The sequence below is a fragment of the Talpa occidentalis genome, unplaced genomic scaffold (assembly GCF_014898055.3).
Source record: "Talpa occidentalis isolate TD23 unplaced genomic scaffold, MPIMG_talOcc4v2.1 talOcc4.13, whole genome shotgun sequence".
NCBI classification, from domain to species: Eukaryota; Metazoa; Chordata; class Mammalia; order Eulipotyphla; family Talpidae; genus Talpa; species Talpa occidentalis.
In genome coordinates, this window is record NW_023601322.1 from 74689322 (window position 1) to 74710541 (window position 21220).

At 46.1% G+C, this 21220-nt stretch overlaps 1 protein-coding gene across 7 annotated transcripts in view; it reads left to right on the forward strand.

The window, feature by feature from the left end:
• P4HA2 (prolyl 4-hydroxylase subunit alpha 2) overlaps window positions 1–19439 on the forward strand; it is a 31758-nt gene extending 12319 nt beyond the window's left edge. For 4 of the 7 annotated variants that reach the window (XM_037509378.2, XM_037509376.1, XM_037509379.1 and 1 more), the window contains 11 exons: window positions 2091–2228; window positions 3945–4184; window positions 5391–5584; window positions 6317–6493; window positions 9438–9508; window positions 9756–9855; window positions 14003–14056; window positions 14573–14638; window positions 16345–16413; window positions 16782–16878; window positions 18984–19439. In XM_037509378.2, the coding sequence (XP_037365275.1) occupies window positions 2091–2228; window positions 3945–4184; window positions 5391–5584; window positions 6317–6493; window positions 9438–9508; window positions 9756–9855; window positions 14003–14056; window positions 14573–14638; window positions 16345–16413; window positions 16782–16878; window positions 18984–19054 (1277 nt within the window). In that variant the 3' untranslated portion in view covers window positions 19055–19439. Of the gene's footprint in view, window positions 1–2090; window positions 2229–3944; window positions 4185–5390; window positions 5585–6316; window positions 6494–9437; window positions 9509–9755; window positions 9856–14002; window positions 14057–14463; window positions 14524–14572; window positions 14639–16344; window positions 16414–16781; window positions 16879–18983 lie in introns of all 7 variants that reach the window. The other 3 variants (XM_037509383.2, XM_037509380.1, XM_037509381.2) reach the window with 3 other exon arrangements.
• Window positions 19440–21220: the final 1781 nt, after the last annotated feature.

Here is a 21220-nt window from a genome sequence, read left to right on the forward strand (position 1 = left end):
TAAACCCAACCAAAAATCCCAATCTTTCCTCCACACATGAATTGAAATTTTAAAATGTTAGAAATATATATATATATATGTGTGCATGCCAGGCAATGCAATCTGTCATTTGCTTTGACAGATCAAATGAATTAACAAAAGTTGGTTTGGGGTGGTGGGCCCAGGGCACACAGGGCACACAGGGCACATGGGCTTCTTCCTAATTGATTCCCATTCATATCACTTACAAATAAAACATAACCGGGTGACAGATTTGTGATTGTATGTTAGCATATACAGTTTTCCTGAAGTTTTGGCTTTTCTGCATGACTAGTACATGTTCTTCTGTGACATGGTTTTAATGGCCACCTAGTAATCTTTCATGCTGAGGTGTTGTAAGACCGGTCAAGTCATAAGATATGGGATTGTTCCTCAAATTAATAGTAATCTTGTACATAGATCTTTGTGCCCACCCCTTAGAATCAACTCCTAGAAATGGTATTAGCACGTCAGATTATGAACTTTTATAAAGCATTCATTCTGGTAGTACTTTCTAACACTTTCCTCTCAACTGGAGATGGTGGGGTGGGCCTGACTCCCAGCCTCACCAATCAGCCCCCTGGACTTTGTTGATTAACTTCAGACTAGTTGTCTCTCTAGCTGAGACATTTCAGCCCCTGTGGCCAGACTGGGCTGGGCTTGGCTGGAGGCAGGGTGGCCTCCGGGGAGGGATTGGTGAGCTCAGCCAGGCTGGAGCTGTGCCCAGTGAGCTCACTGCCTCCAGAAGCCATGACTGCCTTTCCCAGGCCCCTCCACCCCGCCTCCTCCAGCCTCAGCCTGGAGCTCAGAATCAATTGTTTTGACTGCACTATGGGGGACTCAGCCTGCCCAAACCCCACCCCCACCAGCAACATCTGGCTTCTTTGGAAAACCTTGTAATTACCTGAAGGAGACGGGACAGGCTCACAGAGCAGTAGGTTATTTTCACCTCTGACTTAGGATTCTTGACCCTGAAATGAAGGGGACACACAGATATTGTAGCTTTTTCTAGGAGTTATATTTTCTTACCCCTGAATTTTAAGGTCTTCAGAGCCCCTGACCATGCAGCCATGAGGAAGACAGGGTTGCAGCTTCTTGGTCCCTGGGTCCCAAGGCATGATGAGGAGTGGTGTTTAATCCTGTGGCCCTGAGTAGGTAGCTGGGGGTATTGCTGCTCTGCGGAAGAGGCTAGGAAGATGTGATCTTAGAGTTTGCCCTAATACTCAACTCACAGGCAGAATTGAAACCCCTGAATCAATATGGGAGGGCCTGACCCCCACCTGTAGTGCTGAGATTGTAGGAGATGCATATTTTGCTTGATAGTCAGGGCTTGGAGTCCTAGAACAGCCTCCTTGGGCTACTTCTGTGGCCTCTGGGGACTCTTGCAATTCTAGACTGTGATCTTGAACACCACAGTCAGGATGCTCGCAGCAGGTCTGAATGGAAGGAGTTCCCTAGAGAGTATAGTGAGGCCCATTGTGATCTCTCAGGGGACCATGCTGGGCTCCTACAGTCCCACTCAGTGCTTGCCCTGGCTAGATGCTACTGACTATCCCTAACCCAGAGGGTGGGGACAGCACCAAATGCCTACAGGCCATTTGGGCTCCCTGAGTTCACCGCCTCTGTCCTTGGGATCCTCAGCCTGAGTTGCAGGCTGGTTCAAGGTTGTCCATGATTCATTTTCTATTTTGTGGGTCAGCAAGTCTTCCCTGAGACTGCCCCTGCACCCCTCTAAATTAGCCTTCTTGTCCTCTGTACCTTCCAGGTCTGATTGAGTGCTTTGAAGCCAAGACTCCCAGACTCCCACATGTTAACCAATGTGAGGAGCCATTTCTATTCAGTTTTCAGTGAGCAGCATAAAAGCTTTTTGTGCAGTAAGGAGTAAACAAGGACAGGCTTGAATGGACTAGAGCCATCAGAGAGGGCATCCTGGTGGAAGGGGAAATGCCTTCAAGGGAGGAGGCAGGGATATTGTACTAGTCAGAGACCCTTCAGGGGTGTCTCTGGTCCCAGGTGGAATTCTGTCCCTGGATTGAGGGTAACCTTGTGTCTTGTTCTCACTCCTTTGGAAGATTTTATTGCCAACCTCTCACTGCAGCGGCAATTTTTCCCAACGGATGAGGATGAAACAGGTGCTGCCAAGGCCCTGATGAGGCTTCAGGACACATACAAGCTGGACCCAGACACAATTTCCAAAGGGGAACTTCCAGGTAACTAATTGCTCCAGGCTTTTTACCTGTCCAATGTGTGTCTCTACAGAGTTGGAACCACTGCCAACCCATGGTCTCTACCCTCAGGTGCACCCTCACCTCTGGCAGGGATCCTCTCAGTTTTCCTGTTGGTACCAATCTCCCCTTCTCATGACAGCCACCTCCTCTCAGTCCCTGTCCCCATCCATGTATTTTACGAGTCCACTTGCTCCTATATCTCAGAGAAGGAGCGGCTGCTAGGAAGAACTCCCTTGGCCTCAGCCCCCAGGGCTTCCACTCCTATCCTCTGCTTTCTTCTTTTTTTTTAAGATTTATTTTTATTTATGCATACAAGAACTGAGGTATAGGCCTGAGGGGTGGGTGTGGGGGTGGGGAGGAGAGGATTCACCAGAGACAGAGCGGGGAGCAGAACAGGCAGATCTACTGAAATACACTATGAGGGGAGCAGTGGGCGAAGGAGGAGAGGTCTGCTGCACCATGTGGGTAGCTCCCTGGCCAGCTTTCAACTCATACAGCAGTGCCTGGTGATAGCTTGATAGTACTGAGACTTTAATTTAACCCCTGTACCACCAGGGAAGCCTCTCTGCTTTCTTCTTACTCAAGACTGACCTCTGGTCTTACTGCCCTGTGTCCTGTGTGCCCCCAGTTAGGGTCTCTTCTCTGTCATTGTGCATTTTGTGTATCAGCCTCTGGGCTCTGGGCTCGTCCCCTTGAGAGAACTCTATTCTTGCATCTCTTACAGATTGCCCACCTCCTATAGGGTCCAAAGTCCTTTTCAATTTCTGTAACTGATTGATTTCTTCTCCCTCCTGTTTAGGCTACCTTTAGTCATTTACACTCTTTTCCTACTTCTACTTTCTGCTTGGTTCCCATGTCTTCCCAAACACAAAGTCTCTTTCCCCACTGCCCACCAGCTCTGCCTCTGGGAGGTCATTGGTGGCCACTTGTCATATTGGTTGCTCCCTTTTTCTTGATATTCCACTGTCCCTTGAATTCTAGAACACTGATTTTGGCTGCTTCTCAGATCATATGTTCTCTCACTGACTTTTCAGCAAAAGACCTATCTATGGGCCCCGGACCTGCTGAGTGGATGCTCACCAGGGTTCCTGCCACCTAATGGCCAGAAGTGGCACTGCAGTCTTGGCTCTGGCCTCTCTTAGTGTCTATCACTGCTCCAGCTCCTCTTTCTTTTACCTCTTAGTTCCTTCACAGCGTTAGTGACTGTCTGTCCTTTTCGTATAGGTGCTCTTGGGGGTCTGGCCTAAGCCACTTTCTCTACTATTTCCACAGACTCTTCCTGGAAATGATTATCTTCATCCTCGCCTTAGGCTGCCACCTAAGCAGTTTTTTATATTCATCAAATTTTTCTTCCCTTCAGACTCATATTGTTGGCTGCCCAGCAGACATCTCCTATGTGGCTCACAGGACCTTCGTATGCTCCTGCACACTAATTCTTGGAGGGCTTTCTGGGGTCCTCCAAAACAAGGCCCCTTTCCCAGTTGGGAGGAAAGTCTAAGACTAGAAGATTGGCTGTGAACCCAGCCTGCTTGTGCCCACCTTGCCAGTGGCCCTTTGAGGTGTGTGGTCTGAAGACCTGGTGGGACTCTGCTAGAATGGTGCCCCTCTTCCACTGCCCAGGCTCTCCTCATTGTGGGAATTCTCTCTCCCCAATCCAGAGGCTCTTTGGAGCCTGATGGTTTCCCTTTCCTGCTGCAGGAGCCAAATACCAGGCAGTGCTGAGTGTGGACGACTGCTTTGGGATGGGCCGCTTGGCCTACAATGAAGGGGATTATTACCACACAGTGTTGTGGATGGAGCAGGTGCTGAAGCAGCTCGATGCTGGAGAGGAGGCCACTACAACCAAGGCCCAGGTGCTAGACTACCTGAGTTATGCTGTCTTCCAGTTGGGCGACTTTTACCGTGCCCTGGAGCTCACCCGCCGCCTGCTCTCTCTTGGTAAGGTTCTAGGGGATAGGTTGATGTGGATAGGGAAATGGCAGAAGTCCCACTCTCCTGGGACTGAGCCACTGACCTGTCTGCTAGTCAGTGACTAATGCCTTACTGTGTTCAGGCCCAGTTCACCTGCCAATTAGCTTATTACCCACTTTAGTTCTGGTCTTAGCCCTTGCCCAGCTGCTGATAGTTATACTCAGAACTGTGTCGTCTGTGGCCCTCCACACTCCCTTCCAAAATATGAACTGAAACTGCAGTGCCTTCACTGTATCAGGAGTACTTCTGGAGGCAAGCTGTACTTTGGAGTTGCTCCAGTGACAGTGACCTCACCTGTTTAGACACCTGAGGTCTAAGGCATGGGACATTGCTGTTTTAAGTATTTTGTGCTGTTGAGCTAAAAGAGATCAAGAGCACTAGGTCTTTAAAGTCCATCAGCTCCACCCCTTAACTGACATCATACATTGTAGGTATTTCACAGATAGGCAGACTTTCTTGTGCTGCTGCTTTTCATGGGTCCTAAGTCTGATGTTAGGTAGCATATGAGTGTCCTGCAAGACTGATGTAGGATGACAACTCTGTAGATTCTGACACATTTGTAAGTGACTTGGGTGGGTAGTCGGGACATCTGGATTCCTTCTATCTATATAACCTTAACTTAAATCTCTCACATCTTTGGGCCTCAGTTTCCATATCTGAGAAAGGACACAGTAATCCTGCCTGCTGGCTCCTTCATGTTGTGAGACCCACAGATGAAGCTGTGACAATGTCATGTGGCTATTCTATGAGCCAGTATTTCAACCTGCCTTCAAACTGTGGCCAGCATGTCCAGGGTTCTCAGTAATAGATGTATTCTAGGGGTCAGGTGTTACCAGCACACATGTAACCAGCCAAGTCAGGAAAGAGAGGCAGGACTCTGCCTCTCTGAACCTATATCCTTGGGCCCTCCTGGGAGACCTGGGGGTGGGTAGAGCCACCTTGACTGGCTAAGCATCTCCCCTCTGCTGTTCCTTTCTTATCTCTGATCAAAGCAGAGAGAGCCTCTTTTGGTTTTTCTGCTCTGCCCAGCGAACCTTGGGTTGGTGCTGTGGATGGCGACATGCTGCGTGCAAATGAGCTGCTGGGAGAGAAACCGCTTACAGGATAATTTCTCTAAATGACCTAACAGATGTTTGTGGTTTCCTTTTTCTTCTTATTCTTTGCTTATTCTAGACCCGAGCCATGAACGAGCTGGAGGGAATCTGCGGTACTTCGAACGGTTGTTGGAGGAAGAAAGAGAGAAAAACTTATCAAATCAGACAGAAGCTGAGCTAGCAACCCAGGAAGGCATCTACGAGAGGCCACTGGACTACCTGCCTGAGAGGGATGTCTATGAGAGCCTCTGTCGTGGGGAGGGGGTCAAACTGGTGAGACACATGGGTGGGTCAGGGCCTAGGTGTAGACATCGACTTCAACTTTGAACAGGCAGATTTGGGGAGAATGTTTCCATCTCTGTACGTTGTTCTGTCATCATCATTCCCAGTTCCTTTGGAGCCTGTTGAGGCTGATGTCTAGGTGTTTTCTGAGGTATAGGTCAGGAAACTATCTCCCTTGATGCCCCAGGGAAAGTTTCTGACCTTGAAGTTATTACTGAGCGCCCCTCCCCACCCCAACATGCCCATCCTGCCTGACTCTTTTGTGAAGAAAACCATGGGAATGTGCCTCTGGCCCCGAGGGCAGTGTGGTCTCTGTAGCAAACAGGTGGCAGTTGCTAGAGCTTGATATTGGTCCCACTGACCTTGGAAAGCACTGGAACCCCAGTGCTCCTCAAGGAAACTCAGGTGTGAGGCACACTGTCTACCTTTTCTGTGACCCTACTTTTCTCCCCTAGCTCCACCTGGATGGCTTCTCCCTGTTCCAACCCCTTAGACCTTTGAAAGGGATGAGGGACTACCCTCTAGCACAGGATTTGTGGGTGTGAGATATTCTTGGGAGAAAAGAACCATTGTGTGATTTGTGGGGTGTCATTTCATGCCAGTCCAGGCAAGAGGCTTTTGTTTTCTTCTGTAGTGGGTGGGAGGAAGCAGCTGCTGGACATGGGGTATGAGACAAGGGTTAGGAATCAGTCAGTTCAGGGCCTGTTGTTCTCTGTTCCCCAGACACCCCGGAGGCAGAAGAGACTTTTCTGTAGATATCACCATGGCAACAGGACACCACAGCTGCTCATTGCCCCCTTTAAAGAGGAGGACGAGTGGGACACGCCACACATCGTCAGGTACTACGATGTCATGTCTGATGAGGAAATTGAGAGGATCAAGGAGATTGCAAAACCCAAAGTAAGTGTCTTCTGCAGGTCCCTCTTGGGTTACTCTTCCCCGGTACCATGGGGCAACTGGTTTGCTCACCCAGCTGGCCTTGCTGGAGTTTATGTGAGGTACTACAGGCTCACTTTGACCTTGTGAGTTCATGGTCCAGAAGGGAGAGAAATAAGAGAACCAACATCAACAGCCAAGGTCACAGCCCGTTATTGAACTTACTTATTCCTCTTTTGTTTTTTAGCTGATTTTTTTGGGTTGTCCAGATAGTATTATCACTTACAAATTAGAAAACTTTTTTTCCTGTTACTTGTAGTTTGTTTTTATTGTCTTATTTATTGTCTTATTGAACTGATCAAAACTTCTAAAGCATTATTAAAATAGACATTCTTGGATGTGGCATTTCACTACAAGTGTTGGTTTTGTATTACATTTCTTCATGTTATAAAATTATCCTTCTATTTCTCGTTCATGAGAGATTAACTACTTGCTGCCATATCCTCACCCTTCTCCTCTCACTGGTGATTAGGAGAGAGGATTTAGCTTGATACTCTTTTGCTCTGCCCCTAATGGAATTGTAATAGCCAGGAGGCCCAACAGAGACATCTAAAGTAAGTTCCTGGGGCCTTCCTGGTGGCACAAGGGGTTAAGACGCAACCTATGAAGCTGTCCACAGCCACTGCGGCACGAGTTCGATCACCGGCCAGGGAGGTACCCACGTGGCGCAGCAGACTTCTCCTAACTTGCCCGCTGCTCCCCTCAGCAGTGTATTTCAGTCAGTCTGCCTGTTCTGTTCCCCACTCTGTCTCTGGTGAATCTTCTCACCCCACCCCCCACCGCCTCTGGCCTGTACCCTAGTTCTTGTATGCATAAATAAATAAATCTTTAAAAAAAAATAAAGTAGGTTCCTATCCTGACACCTAGACATAATCTTAAAATGACTGTGTCTCATTCTCTAGGTCATGTAGGAATTAGAGTCAGTTGTTTGTATCATTAATGTGGCTGAAGGAGGGTCTCGTCAGTGTGTGCGGAGAATGGGAACAAGAATCCCTACCCGCTTACACATCCTGGGTTGGCTCTGTAGTCCTCTAGGGAAAAAATTATTTTCCTAGTTGCCAGAATAGAGGAACAGTCTCCTGGGAGATTCCTCATGTGTCCCTCTGGCCTAGGCACTGAAACATTTCTGTGTACGTGTGCGTTTATGTGGGAGGGTATATCCATGTGTGTGGCAGGGGCAGTGAGGGTGGAGAGTGTCAAGAAAACTTCTTTGAACTGAAGCCATGTGAAGAGCCAAACATGCTCACCATCACAAGCTGACCTTTCCTTTCCGGAGCCTGTGAGGGACAGATGCTATTCTGGCTTTGAAGTAGGGCCCGTGAGCTTAACTTGGACTCTGAGGAATGCCTGGCAGCTGCCTGTGTGTCCCCCGCCTGTTTTCAAAATAACCCTGTCTGTCCGCAGGAGCACAGCACAGCTGCCCAGAGACTCAGTGTGGGCTTCAGGCCAGCATGAGGCCCTAGTATTTGGAGGAGGTCTAGCTGCAGCTGCCCTTGTCATCAGAGAGGGACCAGCATGAATGGAAGCTCAGGAAGGGCCTGCAGGTAGCTCAGGGGAGCCTCTTTGCCGGGCGCAGGGCTGTTTTATGAGCACATGCTGCAGCGGCAGTGTCCAGCTAGGTTAATTTTACCTCCTCACCAGACTTCTCTTCTATCCGTGCCTCTCTGCTCCTTCTGCCATCACCTGCCCAGGCCACCTGGTACCCTGGCTTCTGCCCTAGGCTCCTCACTGGCCTCCTTGTTCCCACTCTGGACCTTCTTTAGTCAGCTCCATGAGGTGTCCACATTGATTCTTTTTTATATTGAGATTGTGAGTGTCCCTCCCTTGCATGAATCCTTTGCTTCCCTGTTCCTGTAGTTGTCCCCCACTTGGATAATTCCTGCTAACCTTCAAGTCCCAGATAGGTGGTACCCTCCTCCAGGAAACCACACTTGACCCTATAGACTGAGTTCCCACAGACATTAAACTTACCCCCTCTCAGCTCTTACTGAGATCTGATTTTCTGCCTTCCCCACTGACTGAATTATATGAAAGCAGTGGGGCCATGTCTTGGTCCCCCAGCATAGTTCCAGGCACATAGTAGGTAGTCCCTAAATATTTATTGAAATTAGGTGAAGTGTGGTTCCGGTGGGGCTCTCTGGGTCTGTGGTCTCACCCGTGCTAGATACTAGGACGCTGGGTGCTAGTTCTGTCTGGGCAGCAGGTCCTTCCTGGGAGTACCTCTGTGTTTGTCTGTGGAGTCGGGTTGTGTGTGTATATGAAGTGTGTTGGGGAAGTGGGGGCACGTGGCCTCCAGATAGCAGTTCACTTATTTCAGCTTATAGAGTCCTTACCTGATTCTTTCATCTGACCTTATGAGGCTCCTAAGGGAGGGAAAACTGTGTCTCCTGTCGTGGTTTCTTGCAGAGTGGGAATTCAGTGTGAGTTGGTACATCAGGAGGTGTTTTTTAGTAGTAGGTTCTTAGTAGAGAAGGCTGCTGAGGTTCAAAAGGTAGTGGACTTGACAAACTTGAGAAGAGCCTGCAAGGTTCAGCCTGGATATGGTGGAAGCAGCCAAGTGCAGTCTGTGCTCAGATGGGTTTATTGTCATGTGGTGAGAAAGAGACTGTCCAGCAGATGGGTGGATGGGCAAAGCTGGCAATGGCATAATTCTGCAGCAGCATGGATCTGCGTGGGAGCTGGAGTAGCCAGTGGCCTGCAGGGCATCAGCCAGCTTCTGATAGAAGTGCAGGAATGTGGAGGCTTCAGATTCATGTCCTAGCCTGGCTTTCAGGATCATGGAGACTTGACTGGCAGCAGTGCCTGAAAAGCTTCCCCCACTGCTTGGACTGGCAGATCTGGTCCCAGTCTCTTCAGGAAAACACTCCAATCCAAGAAGGATAAGTCTGTTCTTCTCTTTGCCTTTCAGCTTGCACGAGCCACTGTTCGCGATCCCAAGACAGGTGTTCTTACAGTTGCCAGCTACAGGGTTTCTAAAAGGTTAGCAAAGGTGATGGTGGTGGTGGTGGTGTGGCAGTGGTATAGTGGCTGCTCAAGTCCCACCTCCTGGACCTCACAGTCCTTATTCAAGGGAGGATGGCTTGACCTCGCTCTTCCCTCTAGCACTTCTCCCACCTGGATAATTCACCTGGTGCTGCTTGTTAAGTGTTGGCTTTGGGGAGAGAGTACAAGACTTCATCTAAGCCTGCTTTCCTAACCTCCCTCTTTTCCCCTTATTTTGATCCAGCTCCTGGTTGGAGGAGGAGGATGACCCAGTTGTAGCTCGAGTGAATCTTCGGATGCAGCATATCACAGGACTATCAGTAAAGACTGCAGAATTATTGCAGGTATGATTGGTCCATGGGGCCCTGTGATTGGGCTGGGATGCATATTTCTGGCTAGGTGGTTTCCTAAGATGCCTGAGGCCAACCCTACGAAGAGGTGGCCAATAAACTGAATGTGACTGAACGGTGCAGTGAATATGGAGTGACCTCCCATTGGGAAACCAGAATTAAGCCTGCTTGCCCACATTCAACAATTCACATTCAACAAATGGCGATTGAGTGTCTTCTGTGTGCCCAAGTGTCATGCAAGGACTAGGGATCTGTGGTGGGTATGGCAGGCCAATTTCTGTCTTCTTAACCATAGAAGCTAAAGTCCTGAGTTATTCCAGGGATACCTCTAAGAAAGATGTAAGTATCTTCAGAGGTCATGGTTCTGAGTCACAATCAAATGTACTTGTAGATAAAGTGTTCTGTGATATGTTGGTAGGAGAAGCGAGAAGACTGGACTGGTTGTTGATGAAGGGGAATGCTCTTTTCAAAGTGGAACGCTGGTTTCTTGCCTTTATTTCAAAGGTAAGATTGTCAGGACACCTGGCAATCCCTTCGTGAAAAGTTTTGGATAAAGCTCCTAATAATGTAACCTCTCATCTATTGAGTTGTAATCAGCATTGGTTTTCCTCCTTCTGAACATTGGAACTTCTGGATTCTGTACTAAAGTGAAGACCTGAGACACTGTCAGTTTTCTAGAGTCTTCTGGATCTTTCTTTGTGACCAGCTTTTATATTTTTAAGGATTATACCCTTCACCTTTAGGTTTGGCGTTTGGGCCTGATCTACCATAGATCTCATCAGAATATTGAACTGAACATCACTTGGAAAAGAACTTTTGCCTGGACACATGCAAGCAAATAGCATCTCCCTCCCCGCTTCCCCATGACCATATTAGCATTCATGGCCATATTAGCACTCTCTCCCCAATTTTAAAGATGATTTATGATTTATGGGTTTTGTGAAATTCACCACATTTTAAAAAATATGCTGACTATCTTACAAATAGATTTTTGAAAATTTCATATAGTCTTCAGTTCAAACCAACTTAGTGTTCTCTAATTTTTAAGTAAGTTCTGTAAACAAGCACATCAATATAGAACTTCAGTCACAAGTCCCACTCCCCTGTAATGTGTGAGAATACCATCATTTCAAAAGCTCTAGGTATATCTCTATTGGCTCTATGATTCATACCTTCCTGGAACAGGTTTTTTCTTTTTTTTAAAGACATCAAAACTGGTGTTAGGATTCCTATGACCCCAATTGAGGACAGTAGTCTGCTTGACTAGCTGATTGTATATCCTGGTCAAGAGGCTGAGAAGACTGCGTGGTACCTGTGCCCCTGTTGCACTCCAGCCTGGCTTCCCAGTGGCACCCTTGACACGCTGGCTTACACACACCTTCAGAAAACATCAGTGTTGTCCTTGGACTGGCTTTTCTACCACAAGTCTAGCTTCATCTTACCTGGCTCTAGTCATATTGTAGTTCAATTGATGGTAGGGATCTGAAGGCCAGAATTCTCAGAGGGGGTGTTCTTATAGTCAAGGCTCTTCTGGAAGATCCAGGCCACAGCTTCCAAAGGATGAGACATCATTTCTGTTTACTTCCTTCCTCTTTGCCAGTCTGCAGTATTGAAAGCTTTGATCCTGCAGGGTCTGGGGGACAGGAACCTCGGTTTCCTCCCTGGTCTCTAGGTGTATTCTACATGGTTGGCTTGCAGTGCAGTAAATTCCTAGGTACCAGCATAGCCTTCACACCAGGTTCTCTATGAGAATGCTGCAGGCTTCTGGAAAGGAACAGGTTTTCCTGCACCTGTTGACCTTCTTCCAGCTATAGTTGATGTGTTTGCCATAGACCACTTAGAAGGAAAAGGGTGATTGAGGTTTTCTAGTGAATTGGTTGAGGGCCTGTTTGGTAGAGGAAGAGATGCTACACTGTCAGATTCTTTACAGTTGGAGACGCTTGTGACTTGATGTCTTAACCTTACCAGAAAAGTGATTTCTAACAATTTTTGGGAGTCTTCACTCTGACCTCTATCACAAATAACCATTTACTTCACATGGTTGATGCTTTTTTGGTAACAAATGCAGAGATTCAAATGAATACTTCCTCACAGAGGACAGTTTTGATGTACATTGCTAGTTAATAAAGGTGTGAGTCTGAGGACTGGAATTTGCCAAAGTGGTGAATTTGAATGCTGCAAATCCAGAAGTTCCCATGCTACTTGCAGTGTTGAGGGAAAGTATTAAGTAATTTTGGTGCAGAAGCTTCAGCACCATGATCAAATGTGATTCCCCAAAACTGTTAAAACATGAGTCGGCTATGGCAGCACAGCTTCTTTTGCTAACTAGGGTATGAAAGTGTAAGCACTCCATCCTACCGGGGCGGTGTGTGTGTGTGGGGCAGGGGTATTGAAAACACAGCTGTACTTTGTAGCTCCAGCAACAGCAGCAATTGAATGTTCCTGCATTGGCATATTAATCAGTCATGTTTAAAATTTTCCTTAAGTTCTCAAATAGAGTAGAGCCAAAGAAAAACATTTGTAATGCCACTTAAGCTGTCTAGCACTTCCCTCCTTGGATGTACCTCCAGCCTTTAGGGCCATCTCCCCAACCAGGCCTCCCTGTGCTTTTTTTTTTTTTAATATTGCTGTGAACTTTATATTTTTTCCTATTATAATGGTGTATTTTATTTTATTTTATTTATTTATACAAGCACTGGGTATAGTCAGAGGCACAAGAGGGTAAGAGAATTCACTAGAGCCAGAGTGGGGAACAGAACAGGCAGACCGACAAAATACACTGCTGAGGGGAGCAGCGGGCGGCAGTAGAGGTCTGCATGCCATGTGGGACCCTTGCTGGTGGCCAGGGATCAAACCGGCGCTGCAGAGGCTGCGGGCATCTTCACAGCCCAGCGCTCAACCGCTGCGCCACCAGCCCGCTGCTCAACCGCTGCGCCCCTCCCTGTGCTTTTGATGGGGCTTCGAAGGGTTCTTGGCACAGGAATCCTGATGACCAAATCAGTTGAGACAGCATATTTTCATCCACTAATTTTTCATATCAACATTTTTATTTTTATTTTTATGGACACTGAAAATCATGCTTTCCAAATTCTGTACTTTATCACATTTGACTGTTTTTTGCTCCAGTGGGAGAATTTCCTCTCTTGTAAAGTCCACCTTTCCTTTCTGTCCCTCATGTCTATAGCTCTCCTTTATTGCCCATTTATAGCATCTCTCATCTGACTGTTGGAAAGAATGTACCAAAACAAAACAAACAACACAAAACAAAAAAACACCAGCTTTCTGAGAATGAATAGCCGAACCCAAAGTTGTTTAGGGTCGTAGCCCAGTGTTCCCACATGGACATTGGTGGTACTGCTTGATGCAAGCCTCCTTAACAGATCTATTTCATCTTCAACTTTGTCTTTCATTCTGTCTACTGAAACTAAAATCGTCATTGTGATGCAGGACTTACGTTGTGCAAGTAAAACTGATCACAAAGGCATCTACAGTTTCTAATCCAATAATGTTGCGTGGTAGCTGCAAAAGTCCCACTGGTGATGAAGTAAAGCAGCAGTTCTTAGCCACTCTGCAGCCCGCTGCCCACATCCTGCTGCTGAACCTGGCAGCAGAAGTGTCCCCTGCAGCAGGTCACTGACAATGGAGGATATGTGTACCCTTCTCAACCTGACCACAAACAGCTCCTGGGGCCTGGTGTCAGGAGCAGTGCCAGACACTGAGTAACTTCTAAATGGGTGTAAAAAGGAAAAAAATACCAATCTGGGGTTTGTTCTTGACTTTCCTTTGAATTATCTTCTCATCATCTCCTAAACAAATGGCCCAGAGCAGAGCCTGCCTCACAAAGGGCTCCCTGTGCTGCTGAGTGTCCCTGAAGGGCTGGAGCATGTCCATGGTGGCACGGTGGCCATCTGCAGGTTGCCCGTCTTTCTGTTTATGCTGTGACTACTCTGGGACATAGCTGTGCATATATTTTCATCATTTGCTCTGTCCATGGTTATTCCTCACCTTATAGTGTCTGTTCTTGGGGGTTCTGGTGGTGTGGGTATCCAGGTTCCTGTGGAGATGATACCCTTTGGGAGCTGTGCTGCTTCAGGGCTGTTTATGCTGCTGACAAAATCCAATTCTTTTTTTTTCCCACCAGGTTGCTAATTATGGAATGGGAGGACAATATGAGCCACACTTTGACTTTTCCAGGGTAAGACCCAAATCATGGGTGTTTTTAAAGGGCCCTGTTTCAGCTGATTTGAGAAGACTGGAGCTTCTAAGAGCACTTCAGTCTCCATACGAGGCTCACCCTTTCTTACTATGGCCTCCTGTTACTGGAGCCTAAATCTGGAACCATGGGCCCTGGGAGCCCGAAGCAGCCTGGCTTTTGCCCCTGTCATATCATTCTCTGTGATATCTAAAAAGCAGAGGACCTTACTAGGTCTTTGTGAAAGCTATTCCTGCCCCTTTCCCCCCATGCCCTGACCAGGGTTTCCTTTGCAGCCCTGGCTTATGATCCAGTTATATGGAACATTCTCCTCAACCTTTTGACCCCAATCTGTGGGAGGTGGGTGAAATCAGTTTGCAAACTTGGGTGAAAGTTGTTGTTTGTTGCAGCGACCTTTTGACAGCGGCCTCAAAACGGAGGGGAATAGGTTAGCGACGTTTCTTAACTATGTAAGTATCGGGTCCAGGCCCAGCTGTTCATTCTCACTTAATTTTATAGAACCATGAGCGAGATGCTTTCAAGCGTTTAGGGACGGGGAATCGTGTGGCCACATTCTTAAACTACGTGAGTATGATGTGTGTAGCATGTGGCCCTAAGGGACCCTGGGTCCAAAGTGCTTTCTTATACCCACTCCTGTAAGGGCTGACACACCAGCTGTTGCTCACTGACTGGAGCTCTCGCCCTTGGCACACATTTTGACTGGAGTGGAGTTGGCTTTTGTTCCCATGTGTGTGCCCCTTCCTGCCCCACCCCCCAACTTTTGTGTCCTTGGATCCTTTTTGATGGGCCCAGTGCTAGTCTGGACATGTGGGATGAATGCTCAGGAGGGTTCTCTCCTTGGCAGCAAGGTGATGAGGGAGCTGTGAGATGCTCTTTAATGAAAAGCTGCCTTTGTTTCCCCAAAGCTCAGTGCCTTCCACCTGCTGCATGTGCTCCAGCCACTGGCCTTTGGGTTTACCCCTCACATGAGCAATTGTCTCTGCTCTGTGAGAGAACCTACTCTAAAGAGGGATAGAAGCCATCAAGTAGCTGAGAGAAGCCTGTGTCCATTTTTTCATTTTGTGTCTTATTTCAGTTTTTATTATGTGGTAATTTTGTCCTGGGGAGGCAAGAAGATGCTGGTGAAAAGGAACTGTGTGGTCTCTCTTGGGTGCAGATAGTTTAATAGGGGAGACCTCTTTTAAACATAGGAAAGGTAATTTGTTACCATAGTAATGAGTACTTTTCAAGAAGTAGCTCAGGGTTGGTGTTCAGAGGTTTCCCTTGGTTAGTAATGTGTTCAATGAAGACTTGAAAGTTAACTGGAAATGAGTTGGTAGATGATGGTTTCTGGCAGAGGAGAGAGTGTGGAAACCTGGAGGTGGGAAGGAGCTTGGGATGTTGGAAAAATAGAAAACTTGTGTGAGTCAGAAGAAGCTTAGGAGTTGAAAGTGACTGGAATGAGAGGTGGTGCGACTGGCAGGGCCTTCGGGTTCTAGAATGGAGTTTGGATTTAATCCCTAGCACTATGGGAAGGCATAGAGGGTTTCATTTACTCATTTACCATATGTCTGTTGAGTGTCCTTAAGCTGTCTGGTATGTGTCCTGTGGAAATACTCATTAGCTCCAAGTTTTATTACATTAGTAAAAAAACAAAACAAAACAAAAACTAATAGTAAGACAGCCAGTTGAGAGCCAGCTCTCGTATTTTGGTCATGAGTTGAGACATACTATGTGGGCCTGAGTGCAGACTCACTAACACTCACCCCATTTAGCCTGAAGCCTCACTGTAGAGGAAAGCAGGGCTACATGACACCCTACCTGCCCACCCAGGTAGAGGCTGAACTGGCAAGATGAGGGTCTGACTAGAGTAACAAGTTACTGGAGCTAGAGAAACAGAACCCACACACGGTGTTGGAAGCAGCAGGGAGCTTCCATCAGAGCAGTTCAGGGGACACAGTGGCATAGGCAAGGCCCAGACTGGACAGGACAGGGTGAAGGTGTCCAAATACAGACTCAAATTGTTCCTATCTGAGGACAGCTGGGATGTGGGTCTCCTGCAGGCGCTCAGCTTTCTGCCTCTGATGAGCCACACAATTAAATTAGTGCTTAGGGAAGGTGAGGGTGTAGGAAGAGCCTTTCTTGGCTGAAGGACGGGCCTTGGAGCAGATCTTCCATGCAGTCTCACTTATGCTCAGGAGAGGGTAAGATCTGCACAACTTGTCAGTTCTTGTAGATCAGTTTTGAGGGCCTTGGCTAGATGGGCCAACCTCTATGCCTTGTATTCCCAGATGAGTGATGTAGAAGCTGGTGGTGCTACCGTCTTTCCTGATCTGGGTGCTGCAATTTGGCCTAAAAAGGTAAGTTCTGGTTCTCGTGGGTCAAAGGTTAAGGTGGGGCTCAGACCTTATCCATGTCCACCATTCCCATTCCTCTTAGTGTGTGAGGAGCCTTAGCCTCTTTTTGCTTGAACTCTGACCTTGTGGTCCCAGCTTCCATCTGGAGGTGATGGGATGGTGAGGGAAGTTGCTGGTTTCCAAACATCCACTCCACTGTGAAGATGGGTATGTTTTGGGGAACTTCTCTATCACTGGAGTCCCAAAACACTGTACCCTATACATGGGAAAGTGAAGGTATTTCTGCTCAGGGAGGATTCTTTGGTGCTTGGTGTTAAGTCCTGGAGCCCAGTTTCTGAGATATTGTTTGACAGGCTGTCTCTTTTTTCCAGGGCACAGCCGTGTTCTGGTACAACCTCTTGAGGAGTGGGGAGGGTGACTACCGAACGAGACACGCTGCCTGCCCTGTGCTTGTGGGCTGCAAGTGGGGTGAGTGGCTTAAAGTGTGGTCTTAGCCAAAGTCTGGGCTTTGATGGTTGACCTTAGACTCTGAATTGGAAACAACTGCTGCCCCAGTTTTCACAAAGTTGAGACCGTCCGTCCCTTCAGCTAGTCATGTGTCAAAACAGCTTGTTGGGTACACACTCAGAAATGCCCAGAGAACTGAGGAAGCCCTGAAGACTAGCTGTATCAGCATTGTAGGTCCAGGATGGCTCCCCAGAGGAAGGGACTCTGGCAAAGGTTCTGAAGGGCTATGGGAGATAACTGGATTCAGCGAGGAAAAGGAGAGCCCCAGGCAAGCATGTCCCACATAAAACAAGGCACAGGGTAAAAGCAGCGTCGTAAGTGTGAAGACTGGCTCTCTTGTCACTTAGATAAGAGGAGACATGTTGCATGGGCCAAGAGATGGAGGGTTAAGGCTAGAACCAAACCACAGAGGCTGAAGGTTGAGCCTTTTCTGGTATGCCATGGAGAGGCTTGGACCAGGATGTAGTAGGCAGTGATCACAAAGAGATGAGTTTATAATCCTCCTGAACTTTGGAGGATATAGTGAAAGGTTCATTGAAGATAAAGCAAATGAAAAAAAAAAAAAACAACAATGAGGCAGTTGTTGACACTGGAAAAGCAAAATGCGTACAAAAAATGTCAGTATAATCTGTGATCCTACTCAGGTGCAAATATCTTTTATGTCATATAATGTAAACACTGAATATTAAACTAAAACTTTTGATTTAACCATATTGGGAACTTAGGAGATTTGAAATAGGTATGTGTTTTAGGGATGGTATAAAAGAATTCCAAACTCGACAGGCAAATCGTACTGTAGACATGTTATTCAGAAATATGAGGTAGAATATTAGCAGAAACAACTAAAGTTGAAAATCCTCTGGAAGTGGTGATTAGCATTGATATGAGCATAGATTAGCATAGATATGAGATTACTACCTCATAAGCCTTGTAGAATAATTAGATTTTTTTCAACTCAGTATATTCCTTTAAAAATTGTGGTAAATTATATTTTTAAAGTACTGTGACTTCAGTAGTACATTAAAAACAATTTTTATTTTTATTTATTTATTAAGATTTATTTATTTATTTATTTATTTATACAAGCACTGGGTACAGTCAGAAGCATGGGAGGGTGAGAGAATTCACCAGAGCCAGAGGGGAGAGCAGAACAGGCAGACTGACGAAGTACACTGCTGAGGGGAGCAGTGGGTGGCAGGAGAGGTCTGCGCGCCATGTGGGACCCTCGTATGGTGGCTGGGGATCGAACCAGTGCTGGAGAGGCTGCGGGCAGCTTCGCAACCCAGTGCTCAACCACTGCGCCACCAGGGAGGCCCAAAAACAAATTTTTAATTCATTATAAAGGAGTCTTTGTTAAGGAAAGAATTCATGGCTCATGTATATATCACAGAGCTTTAGATGACAATGCTAGCACCCCTCCCTTCAGAAGAATAGTGAATCAGCACTGTAGGTCCAGGATGGCTCCCTAGAGGAGTGGACTCTGGCAAGAGTTCTAAAGGGCTATGGGAGATAGCCACAGCAGACAGATGGATTTGCTGCCCACGGCTCTAAGGTTGACACCCAGGTCCTCGAGAACCAGACAGGCTTCCTCATGCTCATCTTTGATCCCTGAGGTCCCACCCATCACATATCAGTAATATCATGCTGCGTGGGCTCCTAGACACACACAGGGTGGTTCTTGTTATCTCTCTCATCCAGTTCCCACTTCCTGGACTCCTGTGGTATGGGAACCATCATGGTCTATCAATCTTTTTCCCCTGGAAAACTACTCAGATTCTTATCCTACCTCAGGGGCTTGACCTCTTCCTCCCCTCACATGGTTAGACATGCATTAACTCTGTTTCCAGGCAACACACACACATGTATCTTGTGTCACTGGTGACTTTTGTAGTTAATCTGTTTGCACATCTGTCTTCCTCATCATCTATTGAGCAATTTTCCACTGAGACCATGTCTCATTGTGTCTGATTCCTGGGGCCCAGAGAAAAAAGTCATCATGAAGGAATCATTCATTTTGCTGCTAAACTATCCAACAGAATTATAACATAATTTATTTCTGTTCACAGTCTCCAATAAGTGGTTCCATGAACGAGGACAGGAATTCTTGAGGCCGTGTGGATCAACGGAAGTTGACTGACATTCTTTTTCTGCCCTTCCATGTCCTGGCCCCACAGCCCATGTCATCTTCCAGTTCAACAAGACAGACGCCTTTGTATGTTCCAGCCCATCAGGCAGGTCTTTGCAAGAGTGAATGTTTGTCTGGAACAGAGGGAGAGTGCATTAGAGTGGGTCTTAGGCAACCTGAGTACCAGCCTCTTTGATCAGTTTGTGCCCGTTTCAGCAACTGCAGCAGTCAGACTGCTTAGCACCTACCAGGTGCCTTTGTACCTCAAATATTTTAGGTGTGAGAGATGTTTCAGTGAACCAAAGTTCTGAAAATTTGTTTACATGTTTGTTTTTATGGCATTTCTATCAATATGGCTTTAACCAAAAAATAAAATGTCCCTGCCAGAAGCCTTAAAGAGCCTCATTTGGATGTATTTTTTGAGACTGGGGAGCTTTTACCAAATTCACCGTTTCCTGTGCATCTCCTCTATGCAGGCAGTCTGGATAATCCATACTTTAGTGACAAAATCCTGACCATGGATCTAGACCTGGTTTCAACACTTAATCTCTAGTAAGCTTCAGTGCCCTTTTTGGAAAGTAAGGAAAACAGACTATTTTTGCCTCCCAGAGGACACAGAGAGCATGTATATTCATGATTGTGATGGGGTTATAATTTGAAATTTCTTAAATTTAGAGATATATACAATAAAGTGTTTGTGATACATAGATATATGGTTTAAAGAATATAAAGATGAACACAGCACCCATGTCACTACCGCCAAAGTTAGAGATGATTCTCAAATCTGAATCTTAGAAGCCCTTTGTGAGCACCCTCGTAAGTCATATCTTCTTCCCTGCCACTAGCACCTTGTCCAGTGATTTTTGGTGGTCATATCTTTGCGCTTTTTTTTTTGTAGCCTTACTACCCATGTCTATATCCCTAAATAAATAGTTTTGTTTGATTTTGAAGTTTTTATAAATGGAATCAGAATAGTATTTTTTGGGTGTTTGGCTTCCTTTTGTTTAAGTTTCTTCCCTGTCTTGGGAATTTTGACTATATAATGAACATAAGCTCTTTGTTGATAATATATTTTGCAAATACCTTCTTTTTTGCAGTTTGTCTTTTCACATTTAGTTCTTTCGATGAACAGAGGTTATTTTTGTCAAGATTTTCCTTTTTTGGTTTATGCTTTTTTTATGTCTCATTCAAGAAATTCTTCTATGTTCCAACATCATGAACATATATTCCCTATTCTTTTCTAAAAACACTGTCATTAATATTTGTGGGCTTTATTTTTGTATAGGGTATGAAAGCGAAGGGTCTACTTAAATTTTTTTTCCATGTTTTGTTAGGGTAGAGCAAGTTTATATTAGTAATAACCCCTAAATAAATAAACCAAATAATAAATAAACCCTAAATTTCAGTGGCTAAAAAACAAACACTGAATCTAGTGGTAATGCTGCCTATCTACTGTCATCAATATTCCTATAGTGCTTTCCATTTCCCAAAGGAAAACAAGCAGTGAACGAATCTGGGAAGTACAGTTAACAGAGTAACAACTCCAGTATAACAACAGAGTGTAGGCAGATGAACTTAGAGCTGAGAAACAACAGAAAGCTTACTGCACACTGGGTGGGTTTTTTTTGTTTTTTAAAGATTTTATTTATTTTTATACAAGAACCAGGGTACAGGCCAGATGAGCGGGAAGGTGAGAGGATTCACCAGAGACAGTGCGGGGAACAGAACAGGCATACTGACGAAATACACTGCTGAGGGGACCAGTGGGCAAGACAGGAGAGGTCTGCTTTGCCAGGTGGGATTCTCTCTGGCTGGCTGGGATCAAACCCACGCTGCAGAGGCTGTGGACAGCTACACAGAGGGGCACTCAACTGCCTGCGCCACCAGGGAGGCCCACATTGGGTGGGTTTTAAAATTTTTTCTGCTTGAGATTCTAGGGACTTCTTGAATATAGTAGTATCTTTAATCATTTTTGGAAAATTATTAAATCAATTTACCTTTCACCGTTTCCTGTATTCCTTCTGAAACTGATTAAATGTTAGTTAGATTATATTGAACTAGTCTCATATTTTTGCCTTTCTTTCATTTTATTTTTTTTTTTTTAAATATTTATTTATTTATTTATTTATACAAGCACTGGGTACAGTCAGAAGTGCGGGAGGGTGAGAGAATTCACCA